This window comes from Acanthisitta chloris, unplaced genomic scaffold (assembly GCF_000695815.1).
Source record: "Acanthisitta chloris isolate BGI_N310 unplaced genomic scaffold, ASM69581v1 scaffold20492, whole genome shotgun sequence".
NCBI classification, from domain to species: Eukaryota; Metazoa; Chordata; class Aves; order Passeriformes; family Acanthisittidae; genus Acanthisitta; species Acanthisitta chloris.
In genome coordinates, this window is record NW_008660127.1 from 40,713 (window position 1) to 57,661 (window position 16,949).

The 16,949-nt window shown below is 37.4% G+C and overlaps 1 protein-coding gene across 1 annotated transcript in view; it reads right to left on the reverse strand.

Moving 5' to 3' along the window:
• The window catches only part of NOL10 (nucleolar protein 10), a gene marked incomplete at its 5' end in the record, with an annotated part of 47,737 nt that extends 31,211 nt beyond the window's left edge, over positions 1-16,526 (reverse strand). Inside the window, 11 exons of the mRNA XM_009069711.1 lie at positions 2,113-2,179; positions 4,405-4,554; positions 5,739-5,817; positions 6,171-6,256; positions 6,748-6,808; positions 8,437-8,502; positions 9,232-9,368; positions 12,895-12,932; positions 14,709-14,786; positions 15,573-15,671; positions 16,423-16,526. Coding sequence (XP_009067959.1) covers positions 2,113-2,179; positions 4,405-4,554; positions 5,739-5,817; positions 6,171-6,256; positions 6,748-6,808; positions 8,437-8,502; positions 9,232-9,368; positions 12,895-12,932; positions 14,709-14,786; positions 15,573-15,671; positions 16,423-16,526 — 965 coding nt within the window. The remainder of the gene's footprint in view (positions 1-2,112; positions 2,180-4,404; positions 4,555-5,738; positions 5,818-6,170; positions 6,257-6,747; positions 6,809-8,436; positions 8,503-9,231; positions 9,369-12,894; positions 12,933-14,708; positions 14,787-15,572; positions 15,672-16,422) is intronic.
• Between the last annotated feature and the right edge of the window lie 423 nt (positions 16,527-16,949).

Below are 16,949 nucleotides of genomic sequence, written 5' to 3' on the forward strand. Positions count from 1 at the left end.
ATCCAGCAGTGCTCTGAGAATACTGGGGCATCAATAGGAACACTGAGCCAAAGCCATACTGGTACTTAAATGATGTTGTATTTCCAACTTCACACAACTACAAGCTCATCTTACTGAAAGTATTTCCTTATTTTTGGATGTTCAGGCATCTTAAATTCTGGTCCAACAGTATTTATGACAAACATGCAACGCACCACCTCTTAGCTTAAATCTCTCCATTTCCACTGCAGCGTGTTCTAGTTTTTTCTTCTCTGCCTCCACATGACTCTAAAATACAACTTACTTTTCATCCCACAACACTTCTTATCAAAAGATATCAACCTGTCCCCCTACAGACATGGCCAAAGAAAGAACTATAAGAAAAGCAGAACTGACTTAAAGAGATGTGGGACACAGGACTGGAATGTACAATCTAGATCTAGATCACAGACACATGAAAAGCAATGTCCAATGGCAACATTCTTTGTGCTACAAGACTGTTCCTGCAGAGTCTCGTGAAAATAATTTCTGCAAAAGCACATGAGGCATGTCCACATACCACAGAGGCTATAGAGCGTCCATGGTTGAGTAATGCCCATCCTTGACATATTCAAACGTGACTGGTTATGACCCAAGCAACCTGATCTGACTTTGAAGCTGGATCTCACTTCAAGTTGGCCTCACTGTGAGTAAGAAATATCCAACTCCCTGGGGTACCTTCCAACCTAAACTACACTGAGACTCTACACGGTAAAATAATTTATTTTTGTTTCACTCCCTGTGATGAACTCTTCATCATCAATGCTGCATGGATGCTAATTTGCTCTTGGGTTATCTTTTGGATCAAAACAATAAGCTCATCAAAGGTGAAATGGATGAAACGCTGAAGATAATTCACTCCAAATGACCTCGCTCTGTAGCCACTATGGATGAGAGAAGACCACATTTGTCTACCTCCATGTTGCACAGTCCACCCTGTTACCACGCAGATATTCTCAAATACACCCACATCAACTCATACATACAACCAGGGAACATGAGATGTACCTTGCTTCATGAGGTCAAAAATGCCCACCAGCTTATCAGGGGTCAGTATTTAAGTGTCCATCTTAAAAAAAACTAAACAACAAACCAAACACAACCCTCCCCCAAAACAAACAACACATTCCCAACTAAAGATGGCAGAAAAGACAAAGATTAACTTTTTAGAAATCTCAAACGCATTTATCTACAATCTTGAATTTGAGCTGCTAGTACGACTCATAGTCCAAGTCGCCCTGTCTTCACTGCTACCTCTCTCTAAAATTAGGATAATAGCAGAATTTGCAAGACAGGCATTCTCTGTTTCAATAATTTTGTTCTATGCCATCCCAGTGGCCCTAACTTATTTCATCTTTTTCAGTACTGCTTTCTAAAAAGGAAGTAGGTGGCACACAGTAGTTAAGAACTAAAGCAACTCAGATTAAACAGGAAAGTTAAGGCCAGTTGCACTCTAAGGTATAACCAAAGCATATGTGCACATACAATCATTGTTTTGTAAAATAAAATAGGACCTAGAAACCTTGCTTAAAAGTGACTCTCAGTTTTGATCTCTAAACATAACATTATGAGATGTAATGAATCCGGAAACAGACAAAAAAGCAAGCAAATCTGTGTACTTAGGAATCTACACTCAAAACCAAAGTATTAATTCTAAGAGAGGGTGGAGTAAGTGCTGTATCTAAATCAAGGAAACATCAAATCATTCTAAACACTTGGAAAAAATCTGTAAACTTACTGTAAAGAGATTTTTCCTAGCTCTAGAAAGCAAGCTCTAACTCATCTGGGACTTAGCCGAGACAACAGGCTAAAATTCCTATTCTTATGAAATGAATCACTTGAGATATCTGAAGGAGCAAAAGAGGTCAATCACTCAATTAACAGCACAGCAGCTTCTAACTGCAGAGAGGATCCAATGCAATACAGATGCAGAAGAAACAAGGACACTAACTGACATGGAACCCTTTATTCCTAGCTCTATCATGAGGAGCAAAGTAGACCTAAATCGTATTACCTAAAAAGAAGAACCCACAGCTTGGGTTAATACAGGCTTTTCCTTTTGAATTTCACAAGACATTAATATATTTAATGTACCTGAATTTGGATACAGGCAGACGTCATTGATATCATGTTCTGGCTCCATTGAAGTAAATATCTTCCCCTGAAAGTATAGGAAGAAAATAAATTAAAGAACTCCAAACAAGGTAATTAAAAATCAGTAAATCTAAACACTAAGAATAGCCATTATAAAGCTAAGAAATATGACGGAACAGATTTTACAGAAGAATAAAATGTTATTAAATATCTGAACATAACACAAGGAACTAAATATTGTATTTTATCTCTGCTTTGATCTTTTACAAGCCTATTGGCTACTGTAGGCACAGCAATGTACAGTGGCACCTCATTTCTCAGTCACACTTCTGTGTTAAAAATATATGTGTCAGATTTACTTTATTGAAAAGGGGGACTGAAGTTCCTAAGTTCCTGGCACATTGTCAGTGTAACCCTGACTTCATTCAACTCTGAATGTGGCAGTTTTAAATCATGTTACTTTGGTAAACATCATTAGCTGAAACAATGGATTGGGAGTGGAATTTGAATCTGGAGTTCGGTTCTTCCACCCTGCTAACATGCACATGAAATGAAATATAGCTCAGCACTTTATTTATGACTTATAAACGCAGCATTAAAGAGGTCTTAATATAAAATAAAAGAAGTAAAAGCATTCAGTGGTATCTAGCTTAGATCAGAAGTGGTTATAAAGGTTATTTAAGAGGTAAAAGCAGGAAACAACAGTCCCAAAATAATAAGAATTGGAACAGAGTCTGAAAAACCCAGACAAAATACAGGTGCTCTTATAAGCCAACACATAAGACAGCCAGTACAGGAAGAGTCTCTAAGAACTGGGCCACATAATCTTAAGCATGAGAGTACATGCCTACACAGTTCTAAATGAGGGACAGAAACAGCAAATTTTGATCCTGTTTGTCTTTTTTCTTTCCCTGCAGCAATCCCACCTACCTTTCTGGGCCCTTCCTTTCCATTCCAGATACATGCTGTTACCCCACCCACCTCTGGTCTCTCCCTGATGATTAAGAAGAGTCCTCCTCCACCCTGGCCTTAGCAGACAAAAGCCTCGTGCTCCCCACCCCAAGGCACGTCTCAGCATGGGGCTATTCTGGTATCAAAGCCATATGCTCTCCACCCTGCAGTCTGCCTCTGCAGTTGGTTCTCAGCCAGAGATAGTCAGGAACCAACATCTGGGAGAGGTGGAGCCAGCTGGAATATACTCTAGGAAAGAGTCCAAAGCTATCTTTGCCTTCCAGCAGTAAGACACCCTCCCTTTTCCCACCAGAGGCCACCTGACAAACCTTACAGTGTTTCATTCTCAACGAGGGAAATATATAACTAGAAAAATGGAGAGAGGCCACTGCAGATGTTTTAAATAATAACCAATAATTTATTTGCTCTTTCAAACAATAAAAATTAACTGCAGAGGCACTTACAAAAAACTGAACAAATATAAGGCTGTTGAAAGTTCATGAAGCAGCACAACAATACTGAAATGACTGCTTGAAATAATCAGAAAAAAAGCCTCTACTACAACTGCTCTTGATATGTTTCACTACAAAGTCAGAAAAAGCATGGATGGGGCATGCTTTTTAGAAGGAATACAGTGACCACAGATAGTCTCTCAAACCGAACCAAGTTACAACAGTATTACTATGAATCTATGGGGTAACATACTTTGTGCAAGCACCATTGACAGAGGTACAAAAGCAGGGATACGATGTCTACTGCAACATAATCCACTGCTACAGCATTAAGACACATTGTTATTTGGATCTAGGCATAGTATCTGCTTCAGTCTCCAAATAGGTTTCTGTGAAAATAAGCAGCACCAGATTTTAACAGGTCATTAACTGACTGATCCACCTTTGAACCTAACCCTCCTCTGAGCAGGGAATTGGGATGAAGATGTTTTCTCTGATGAAAAAGGGTAACTGGATGTGCTCAAGCACACTGTGAGAAATATACAAACCAAGGCAATGGCTAAGATTCTACTTTTTATGTTTAAGCCCTTCTAGTGAAAGAAGCATCTTGGCCAGACATGTACAAACAGTCAAAAAACCCCTAAGACTATATCTTTATACCTGACAGGCTGTTGAATAACTTCCCAGATGTTGGTTTATTTAGTCAGACAGGACAAAATGCTATGTAAATTAGGACACATTAAAAACTCAACTTCCTATACTGAATTTCAGCATTAATATTCAAGCTGGACAAAAAACCAAACTCCACACAACAAACAAATAAACAAAACCAAACCGCCAAATAAAGTGAAATAAAAAAATGTGAATGCAGCATCATAAAACCACTTACTGTATCTTTGTTCCACATTTTTATGATTCGAGAATCCGCAGAGATAATTAAATCCAGCTGATGCTGAAACTGAATTGACTTAATAGGGAGGCCATAGTGGTGATCTTTGACTATTAGTGGATTACTAGACCGGAGATCATATAATAAAACCTTAAAAGAGTAAGAGACAGATTAAACCTATAATATTGTAGGATCACGAGGAAGTCACTCCCACCAGATCTCCACTAAATATTTAACCAAACTTGAGATTTTTTTTTTATGGAAGGAATTTACACAAAAGATGTAATTTTAAATTCTGAAAACAGCTTATTAAGCGAGCCCAGTTTATTCTGGCAATATATTTTAACCTCAGCATGCTTCAATCTAGAAAAATTAACAGCAAATTTAACCCCACATCATCTTTCTGAAGACTTTTTAATTTCCATTGGAAAAAAAACACATTTTCAAAACTCTTAGTATTTCTTAATTACAAATATTTCACTTTAAGATTCTTGTGGTGTTCTTACAGAACTTAAATTTTCATACTCCTTTCCACATTCCGTCAGTATCACTCTTCCTCAGCAAAACACCACAGAATGCAATTTTTTATGTCAAGGAAAGAGAGAATACAGGCCCTGTCTTCCAGAAACCTGTATTTTTACCTACCAAGGTTTCCTATGGAACATGAGAAAGACCTTAAATCTTTCACATGTAAAGTGAGAATATCAATAATTTTGGGGAAAAATAATATTGTCAGTGGGTTTAATAAAAAAATACAATCTCCAATAAAACTTCTATAACTGACACCGCAAATATAATTCTTACGTACATATCTTCTCTTGAACAAGCTACAGTTTTCTAAACCCATTAAAATACTGATGAAGGCAGGAAACAATTCCCAGACTTCACCTTACAAACATGACAGCAACCATGAATAAATGAATTTAAATGATTCTTCATATAAAGACAGTAAAAACAATAGCTGAAAGACGATCACTTCTTCTTTAGCCACCATCAAGATAAGGGAGAGCATATATGTTACACTGAGATGGTACTGAGTCTCAAAAAGCAGCAAGTACTTGACTTGTCACAAGAAAACTGCAAATTTGAAGTTATATTGTCTGTAGGTTATGATTTTAAGTGGTCCCTACAGTATTCTGAAGAACAAGACCATTTGAAAAAATTAAACTGCAGTTTTTAAGCATGACTATTACTATTCTATACTTGTAATTTATAGTCCTATAAATACTTGCAGCAATAGATTACAGTAACTGCACTAATTGTCTAACAGACCTGAACTGGGAATTTCAAGAATAGGATCTCCTAAGAACTGTGCTAGATGAAGTTAAATCTACCTGCCCAGTAGATGTTCCAACAGCCATACTCAAAGCTCCATCAAACTTCAGTGCTGAAATGGATGGCAAACCCTCTATCCTGCAAAGCACAATGCTTATAGTTAGGCATTTTTGAAATAAAGGCTGTAAATAAAATTTTTTATACTAAAAATAATTCTACAAAATTATTAGAAAATAATTTACAGATATCACTCAGAAATACTCCTTCAAAAAGCTGCATTGTTTATATTTACAACTTGTGTTTGTATAGAAAAATACTCACTACTACCCAGATCAATCACTAAGAGATCTCCTTTATGACTAAGAAAACCCTTTATTTACTCCAGCAATAAGAAGAACATGGGCAGGTCATTTTAATTCAAAGTGGGATTTAAAAGGAAAACTTGTGAAAAACCCAGAAGAGCACACTTTGAAAAGGTGACCTTTACTCACTCTGTGTCTGCTGTCACACTGCTTAAAGCACAGTCCAACAGCCCAACTCGATTTCTGGTTCTAGGATCCCAGCATTCCACTTTACCCTAAACAATTTAGAAAATATGTTTCAAGCTTATGCAACACATATCTAGTATTCTGGAAATATGTAAGTAAAATTATGAAAAATTAACAAAATTTCCTGAGTTGACATGAGTTGTTCTAATAATGACATACAAGCTGTACACATTTAATTTATATTTTTAAAAATGTGATCTGAATCAAAATCACTAACACTAATTTTTGTAAGACTAATAGGGTACACATGCTCACTAATTTCTACAGATGGACACACTGTAAAAGAAGAGAACATTGTTTTCTCTCTCATCTGCAAAATCTCAAGCATCTCAGCAACCAAGTAACTCAGGTATTTTATCTGCACTATGCTATAAAAAGTCATCTTGTTCAACATATCTTTACCTAACACAGCAAATGCAATCAAATCACTTAGGTCGATGATTTCTTATCCTCATGCAAACTACTATAAAAATGAAAGAAACACTACTGCCCTTTTCATAAAAGGAATGCAAACATTTACCTCAGCTGTCCCCATAGCAAACAAGAAGTGCACAGGATTTATGTCACAGACATTACTCTCTCTAAAAGAAAAAAAAAAAAGCAACTTTAGTGACCTCAGATTAATTCAACACATGAACAGCTAAAAAGATTTCTGTAACCACATACACTACTGCTCAGCCTGGAAAAGCAAAAGTTGGAGGGAGGGATGGATAACACCTAAAAGCAGTTTCCCATACTCAAGGGGAACTTGCTAAGAATTCAGAGCCAGAGACAGTGTTGATTACTTGAAAAAGGTAAGGTTCCAACTGGAACAGGTTGACCACAGAGGCTGGTAAATTTCCATCCTTGGAGTTTTCAAGACCCCCTGAGAAAACTTACCTGAATCCAGTGCGACCATGCCCTGAGCAGGAGACTGGGCTCTAAGGTTCTCTCCAGCCTGAATGATACTGTATTTCTCTGTCCACCACCTACCCCCAAGCCTTGTCATTCTGCTCTGTTACACTATATTCTTAAACAACTCAATAGGACAAGAAGAAAGGGCCTCAAGCTGTGCCAGGAGAAGTTTAGCGTGGATATTAGGAAAAATGTCTTCACTGAAGGCGTTCCCAAGCATTGGAACAGGTTGCCCAGGGAACTGGTTGAGCCAGCATCCCTGGAGGTATTTAGAAGACATGCAAATGTGGCACTTAGGGACATGGTTTAGTGGTGAACTAGGCAGTGTTGGTTTAGAGGACTTTTCCAACCTATATAATTCCATGATTTTAATTATGTCAGTAGATCTTTCTGATTACTTATGCTCTAAAGCTTACATCTCCAATACATTCTGTCTGATGAACAGTGTTCTCCTTTTTCTCATCCAAGTATCCTGTTTCACAACAAAGCACCCAAGAGCCCTGTGTTTCAACAATCCTTCCAACGAACAAATACTTCTCTCTACACTGCTTATCCCAGCCCTTTCCAACTTCTTCCATTCAAAGCTCTCCACCTCTAATTCTGTAACTCTTCCACCTCCCCCACCTGAAAACCTTCTCACAAGTTCAAGTCTCATCTCTCTAATCCAGATTTTACACTATACTCTTATCTATACCACTCCAGATTTTCCCTTTTTTTCTGGTGCTGTTTCTTATTATGCCTTCCCAAATACTGCTTTGCCCATTAAGCTATCCTACCCACTGAACATCAGCTGTTGCCCACCAACTAACCATTTTATCTAGTTAAGTCTGTTCTTCTCAGCTGCCTCTCCCCACATGAAAGCAGCTCAGTTCTGCTCTTGTAGGGTTTTCATAAGAATTAGACACATGCTGGAGAAATAAAAATTCTCTTTGGGCTACTCCAAGAGCAGGAAGGACAAAGACATGTCTGGGAAAGTACATACCCTGTGGGTAGATCTCTATATGATGGCTAAATTGAGCAATAATGGCAAAGTTTTAATGAAATGCTCTTAAGATCAAGTTATATAATACTTATTATATGTCCATATTAAGCAATTTTAAAATATCCACAAAAGAAAACTCAATTAAACATAAAAACTAGAACAAAAAAATTACAGAACATAAAGCGAAATGAGACTCAGACTCGGCATATGTTCCTTTTCAACTCTGCAATGCATTTGGGCAGAATTCAGACAGCAGCAATGGGAGCATGCTAGCAGTTTGCTTCCACCTGGTGGAGAGAAAACACAGGCACCTATGCACTACGGATAACTTACGAAGCATCAGTTTGCAGGGAGTTCAGAAATCTTCCTTGTTCCAGATTTAGCCTGTATACTTCAGAACTACAAAAGAAAAATCCAGAATTATTCCTGTCTGTTACAAGTACTGAAAGACACTGCTGTAAGTTTGGAGGCATTATAAAGATTCTTATTCACAGCTTAATTTTGCCAAATATACAATTTCCAGAATTCACCATCTAAAACAAGGCAAATCCATACTTCAGTGTTAAAATTACAGAGAAAAAATGGGCATGTTCACCAAGTACATTGTATTGCAATATCCTACCAATTACTATTTTTCCAGGGAAAAGATATATTAAATCCTTTCTCAAGATCTTTAAATTTCTTATTATTTAAGTCACATTTTGAATTTCTACTTATTTTGTTTGAAACCCTAAAGATCTCATTTTATTTTTACCATGCCTTTTCACAAACTCAATTATGTGATTTAACTCACACTTTACAGCAAAAAAATACCAACCAGGACAGAAAAATTTGTTTAATTTTCATTACTTACTCTTTAAAACAGTACACTGACTTGCAATTTTTAATACAAATTTGCAGATATTCACCTGGCTTAAGAATCAAACAACAAAAGCCTTAGAACAACACAGGAAACCGAATTAATCTTAGTCTTCCCACGTTTTCCACTCTTCACAAACAGTCTCCATTATTAATTTGGAAGGAATTGACACTTCTTCCATTTTTAAAAGTTTTTCTGGTATTTTAACGTCCATTTTATTCTTGGAAAACATTGCTAGCAAAAGTAAAACAAAATAATGCACTTAATACCTTGCTCCTACAAAATACAGGTCACACGATGGATAGTGATAAGAGAAATCTCTACCAAATTTTGGTATTCTTGTCCTGTAGTAATGGCCATGTTGTGAATGAAACTCCACAAATCTGCCATACTGCAAGAAGACAATCTGAAAATAAAACAGAAAGCACTGAAACATACAGAAGCAGACATCAATCTCCTCAACTCACCTTACAGCACAAACTAAATTCAGTCATTTTTATTTTGAAGCTCACACAAGTTTATCACAACTCATTTAAACCATTTATATTAAAATCATAGAATCACTTACAGCTTCATCATTCTCACTAGCCACAGCAAACAGCCTTGTTGACACACATTTAAACAATACTCACAAGAGTGTATGTGACACCCTGCAGTCAGAAGCAGTACAGTTGTGCTGCACCAAAACTGTGCTTTTTTCAGACACCAGTCAGTAATTTCTTCCAGGTACAATGCCACACAGACACGTCTGTTCTCAGGTAGTAAGCACATAAACATCCTGATGCACAGCAGCATTGCACTAAATGGCACCAACATCTCTCCACATTTTTGTTATTGTTTGCAAACTGACTAAGAACATTGTTTCTTTCTGAAACTTAGACACACATCTCAGTCCTGGAAAAACTCACAGGGAGCCATTTCTGGAGACCTCGATCTATACGAAGTAAATAAAATAGGCCAGAACCTGCCCTTAAGAGTCCTGACAGCACATCAACATGGCTCATGTCCATGTGAAGGAACACTTCTCGCTCCAGAGTCAGTATCATCCACACTACCCATTACACTCATGCTGTACCTCAAATCATGCCCAGCCACTCTGCAATGGAGGAACAGGTGGTCTGGCCCAAACTCATGCCACAAATTATATGGATAATCACAGGTTAACTTTTGACTCTGTGCCTCATCCTGATTTAGCTTAGATTAGTAAAGGGCTAGTTTAGTTTTGCATGTGTAGTACATTCATCTTCTAAAAACAGCAGATAACGAAGATTTAAAATTTTCTACTGTTGAACTACATTGTTAGTAATGCAAATAAGGATGAAAAGCTCAGGAAAAGCTAAGGTACAAAAGTTACTTTGAATCTGCCATCTTTACTTATATATCTGTATATTCTTCCCTTACAAGACATACTAGCACTTCATGCCTGTTTATCATTAAGTCCCTCCTTACTGGTGTTCTTTTTCTAGTATCAGAAACCTTAGTGTTTTATAACTTTTATTCATTACAGATGCATCTGCACAGCTGATGTGATACAATTACATAGTTCATATACATCCCAATCGATTGTTTATGTGCCTAATGCCCTTATGCTTTTAACTGGAGGTTTACAACAATTCTTAACTCATCATTGAAACAATGTCCAGACAAAATCTTTTCTCTTTCATCTTTGCAAAAGAAGAAATGTCTGCGTTTTCATGCAGAACTAAACCATATTTAATTTAAAAATACCAGTATCACATACTCTTAGTTCATTACCAGTAAGCCATCCAAAAGCCGATACAAGGAAGAAAGAAGATGCCGTTTGCTTTCAATGAGAAAAGTGAATTTTCTCCTCACCCACTCTATGTCCAAAAAGATTTTAGGAAGTTTTTGATAGTTGCCAGAAGCAACCAAATAGTATGCTAATAATTGTCTTACCTCTTATAATTTTCTATTTTAAGATAAATTTTCACAATATTGGACTTGAAGATATTTGTGTCCTCTTTCATTAGCAGTGGACATAACTCACTGTAAATCATGCTTGCCTTCCCTTCTTACTAAATTAAGTTTGGTCACTACCAGAAAGCTACAACCTCAGGGTATCAAAAGCACAGACACTAGTGTGTGACAAAAATACTAACAGGAAATACCTGTCTTCTTGCAAAAGGCTGTAAAACAAGATATCACTCTCTCCCAAGTCTAAATGTCTGTCCAAGTCTAAAACTTAGGAGAACACAGAAGTGTAACTGGCCTTATGGATACCAACAGGAATGAAAGCCAACAGGTGATCTCACTGTGAAAATGCAAATAAGCCTCAAAGGAACCTTACAGGGATAGCAGGAGTAGACTGGAGAGAAGCTATTTTCCTTGCGCTACAAAAGCACAAGGCAGCATGTCTAGAGTTGGGTGCCCCAATTCAAGAGGGGTGCTGAGAGAATCAAGAGGGCTACCAAGACAGGCAAGGGATAGAACACAAAGCATATAAAAACCCTCACTGCAATGGCAAAGTAAAAATTCAAGATTTTCTTGGGCAGGTTGGATAGGAACTAAAAATTCTTTATGACAAGGTAGTGCAGCACTGCAAGAATTCAACCAGTAAATCTGAGGAAACACAATGCTTGCAGACTTTGACAGTACTGTTCAAGCATTAAATGAAGTCTGAAGGTCACATTCCAATCAGTATTCTTATTATTTCAAGAATTTCAAGTATAATTTCTCCCTCTTTCTAACACATCCACGATGTTATGACAGCTCCTTGAAATCAGCTTTGTTTTTAAAGATTTGTCAAGATATAGGAAAATAAACCTGAAAACAAGGTTGTATTGAGAAAGTAGGGCTTCACTCTGAAAGACAGTACTAATTTCAGCTGAAAATATACACAAGCCTTTCTGTTCATAACCAGTCAGAAACATATTTGCAAACGCATGCTCCTCAGTGTCCCAAATAACCCTTTGGCCTGTACAACCAGAAACATTTTCCCACAGACACACAAGCTGGAGGCTACTGTACGGTGCCAGTTGTCACCTTCTGCTACTTGAATTCACCCACTTCCTTGGAAATCTCACAGGAAAAAAATCTTGATAAGCTAGGTCATGTCTCTGATCAAACAGAACTATTTATTAAAACAAACCTCTACCAGAAATGGTAAGATCTCATCACATAAAAAAGACATTAAAATAAACACTTAACTAAAACGAAGAAACCATAAATGCAACAAATCAAACAATGGTCCTAATGAAAATATATATGCTTAAACTTCGTATTTAATTTGGAACATAACACCTTGATGAATCAGCAAACCAAAATTTACAGAAAAAGCTATCATCTTTTATTACACCAACTGCAGCTGAATTAAACAGCCAAGTGTGAAACAGAATTAGAAGCGGTAACTATATTGGGCTTGAAAAAGGGCTGATGGTCCTAAGAAATCAACTGTTTCCACCACGTACAGCACTTTGTTTAAAAATTAAAAAATAAGTGAATAAAAGACATTACTTCTCTCCACAATTTTTGCCTTATTCTAATGCTTATAATCATCATGTCTACAAGAACACTGACAAATCAGGTTATTAACTTACTTATAGCTATTCCACCTCTCAAAAATTATGTGGACGTGTGTCACTTGTCACAAGGCACTGTGACTAAATGCTATCCTAGCAAGAATAGCTAATTCCATTTTTCACATTATTTTCTTTGTACGATAGATCATTATTTGCAGTTTTTCCTCTGCCACAGGCAAAAGACTTGAAAAGTGGTAAGGCAAATTATAACACAAAAAGTCAAAGAAAATAAACATTTTGAAGGTACAAAAAATGTCTACCCTGTTTGCTTTTTTTAAAAAAACTTTTCTGTTCCAAAAGCTGTGATTGACTGCCTTTACTATATATGAAAATTCATTTTAATATACATACTAAGCAATTTTTTCATTTATACATTGAAAACATTAAACATACCTTAGAGTAATCATCTGATAAAATCTCAAACGTAACCACTAGAGGAGAGAGCAAGAGAATTTTAAGTCAACTAAGTAAGCAAACTTATTTGCAAACATTGGCATAAATCCTGAAAACATTTATACTCATGCTAACCTTCAGTCATGTAAGTATTCCCCACAGGTGTCAATGCATAATGCAGGCACTGTGATAAAATCTTTAATTATATAACTTCATTTGCAGAAGAGTAAGTACTTTTCCAAAACTCTAGAAACATATGAAGCATCTTGCCATCTTTTTATCATTCTTGTGTACTTGACACATTCCTCAACACAATGCTCGACCAGGTATTTATTGGCACAGGGAAGGTCTAATCAAATGGGTTTCAGTGAGTGTGTGGTCCATGGAGCTTTGGTAATCCATCACAGATTATTAAGAATTACATGAGTTCAGATATATGCACACAAACTTGCACATGCAGTCCTTCTGAGGGGTCAGCACTTGCACAGGAGAAGTTTTAAGGCTCAAAAAAATCACAAATGTGAAAACTACTATTCATGCTGAACACTCTAGCGTATTGAACTTTGCCTAGTGTTAACTGAACTGGGTTGGGAATATTAGGGAGTAGCTCTTTCACCTAAATTGGTTCTATTTAAATAAGAGAACTAATTTAAAGTTACCTGAAGTGACTCTATGCCGCACTTTAAATTAAACATACTTTTGCAGTCTAGTAAGGTGCCAGTTCAAAAACATTTACTTTAAGCTCTAATTACCAGCAAGCATTTATGACTGCAATGACTCCTACTCTCTTGCCATACCTCCCTCTTCTCAGCCCCCCTTGAATCTCTGTCCTACCACCTCCCATGTTACTGTGTGGTAGCACTGTTCCTTCACCCTCCATGACTCCTTGTAGTCCTGAGGCACAGGGTAAAGCAACATCCCCATGCCCAACTCCCCTTCTCCTGAGCTACCTCAGCAGCTCTCAGTTTTTATTTTTCACATCACATTCACACACATCAGAGTTAAGCAGTTCCATTACTCTGTAATGAATGTGTTCATACAGAACAGGCCTGTTAGAAGACAGGGGTGGCATTGTTTTGCTCACCCCTGTATCTCAGTTTTCTGTCATCTGTCTTCCAACATCCTGGTCTTCTAACAAAAACAAACAAAACAAAAAGCCACATCATTCCCTAAATTTATGCACCCTAAAAACTCACAGCCACAGCAGCTCCTCCCCTCATCTAACTGCCAGCTGATTCTCCCTTTCCCACTGCCTACATAGCTCCTTGCTTTCCTCACCACAGTTGCTCTCCCTCCAAATTAGTAGCAAAGAAGGTGTAATTAGGGCCTTGGCTATGCTACCATCTATCCCTAAATACCCTGTTCCTGAGAAAACAAACAAAAAAACAAACTAAGAAACCAATCCTCTCTCAGGGAATTCCTTTTATTCTATAACTCACCTACTGAGCTTGGGCTCCAGAGAGAAAACAGAGCAACCACAGTGCATACCTTACTGCTTCAGAGAAGGGGAAGGAAGGGAGAACTGGCCACCACTGTACCTGTGTCACATTCACCAAATAGAACACAGACTTCAGCCACACTTTCTGGCTCAAGGTAAATTTTACATTCCTCACACTACTCCAAGTGAGGAAAAAAACTTTTAAGGAGGAGGAAAAGAGAAAAATACAAAGACTAGATGATGTTTTACTCTAGATTCTTGTGTTCCCCTAAAGTACATTCTGTCCCCTCAGCACAGGGGCATAAATTTCTATTCAAGTCCAATCTGAATTATGTATGAAAGACATCTTGTACTAACAGTCATAGCTTATACTAACCTTCAGAATCTAAGCATCTTTCAAATTTCTGGGATAGCTGATAGGTATCAAAGCAGCGAACCCTTGGCTTGTAAGTTCCTGAAAGAATAATTTGACAATTAATTAAAAAACAATTAGACAAGATAATGTTAAAGCATTTTTAAAAAAATGTAATGTCTTATATATACAGGTTTTACTGTGTTTGAACTGTATTCTGATATTCCTACAGCCTCTGTGACTGGAAAAACCTGCCTCTCAGAACACAACCCTGCAGCCTGGTTTCTGCCTTTGGTGCCTAAAAGCATCCTACTTGTATGCAGGTTCTTCTGATCACAAGATACATCATGCAGAACTCAGTAATACCTTCCAGTAAGTCTGAAAGACCAAGTCTCCTATGCCAATAACACCAACATGTATTCATGTTTGGATCCTGCTTTGACAGTTACAAAATGCAGCATTATCCTCCATCCTATAAAACAATACTCAAACAATGATGTTCAGAAGTTATTTAAAGCAAATTTACAGAGATACAATAAAAATAATTCAGAATTTAGTTTTCAACAGTGTTATAATCAGACTGGGGTTTTATTCGTATTATAAATCCCAGTGGCAGCAGGGTTGGCCTAGATGATCTTCAAAGGTCCCTTGCAACCCAAACCATCCTATGATTCTAAGAATGTCTCTATTCCAAACAGAAGTGCTCCACAGCACCACTACCAAGACAGTCATTTCATCACAACTTAAGAGTAAACCTCCAACACTATATTCAATGCTACATTTGAAAACAAACTCTTATCAATGCTACCTGAAGTACTAAGTCATTCTGCACTCAAGATTTTCCAGCACTTTCGGCCTCTGCTACAGGGAGACACTTTGTTAACTCACCAACTGCCATAATATACTGTCCATCTCTTGATACCTTAATCTTTGTGCTAACCGTGGGCATTTCGAAATCTTGAATAAGTTCAATTCTTCTACGGATATCTGTAAAGAAAAAAAATGTGTAAAGTTAGTGCAATTGTGTCAGTCCAAAAATCTGTAATGGTTCCTTAAGGATGTACGTTGAGTTAATTGAATATAGGGAATATATTTTAAATATTTTTAAGTATAACTAACACATCATAAGCAGATTAAGACAGTCTGTTAACCCTGAGAAGCAGGCTAGCTCTGTGCAAAATAAATGACTATTCTGAGTAACTATGTAACAAAGTACTGAGCAACACATTATTATATAAGGTAGCTGCAAATATTCATCACACACCTTACACTATCAAGATCTTGTACAATGTATATCATCCCCTGTTAAGTCTATGCATTTTTTTTCTTGGTTAAGTTTCTTATACAACACCTCCTATAATTCCAAGCAGACATTTTTATTATGCATAACAAGTCTAGGCTAAAATGATGATGTGCTGCACAGCATCACAGAGGAGCTTACAGCCTGACTTTAGCATAAGCTACACATGGAATTCATTCACCATATTTCTCTACAATCTACGGTCCCAATATTTAATATCTGAAATTTACAATACCATTAGTAATATTCTGCTCACATAAACCTATGCATGAAGCTGAAGTAATTTTTTATAGCTTTAATTTTGTAGTTTTTAAAACATGAGCTATGGATAACTTCCCTGTATCAGTCAGTAAAATGTCTCTTCTGGACTTGGATGTAGTGTGTAGTATATATGTAGTAGCCAAGTAGTGCTGAGGACCCTGCAAGGGGAAAACTCACCCACATCTTTCCTCTGTAGAGCTCTTTTCTTCCTGTCTGAGAGCCACTGCAAGCAAATACATACATCAGTCTTCAGTTCATTATTGATTGAGGGGACTGACAAACTGAAAGGGGAAATTTAGGTTACATACTAGGAGAAAGTTTTTCACTGTGAGGGTGGTGAGACACTGGCACAGGTTGCCCAGAGAATGAGAGGCTGTGTTCAAAGCCAGGCTGGATGAAGCCTGGAGCAGCCTGGGCTGGTGGGAGGTGTCCCTGCCCACCCATGGCAGGCTGGGACCAGATGATCTGCAAGGTCCATTCCAACACCTAAAACTCTATGTTTCATAAAGAGGATCACGTAAAGTTTAGCTTAGCGTTGAAGTGTAAGACATTTAGGCCGTTAATTCTCTTTTTCGTGATTATTTCACAATTTCCACCGATAAGCTGAACCATCCCACACCAAGAAAACACTTACAAGCAACCCTTAAAAACACCAAACCACGACATTCGCTTTGCTTAAGGCTCCGCGGAGCAACAGCCCTGCA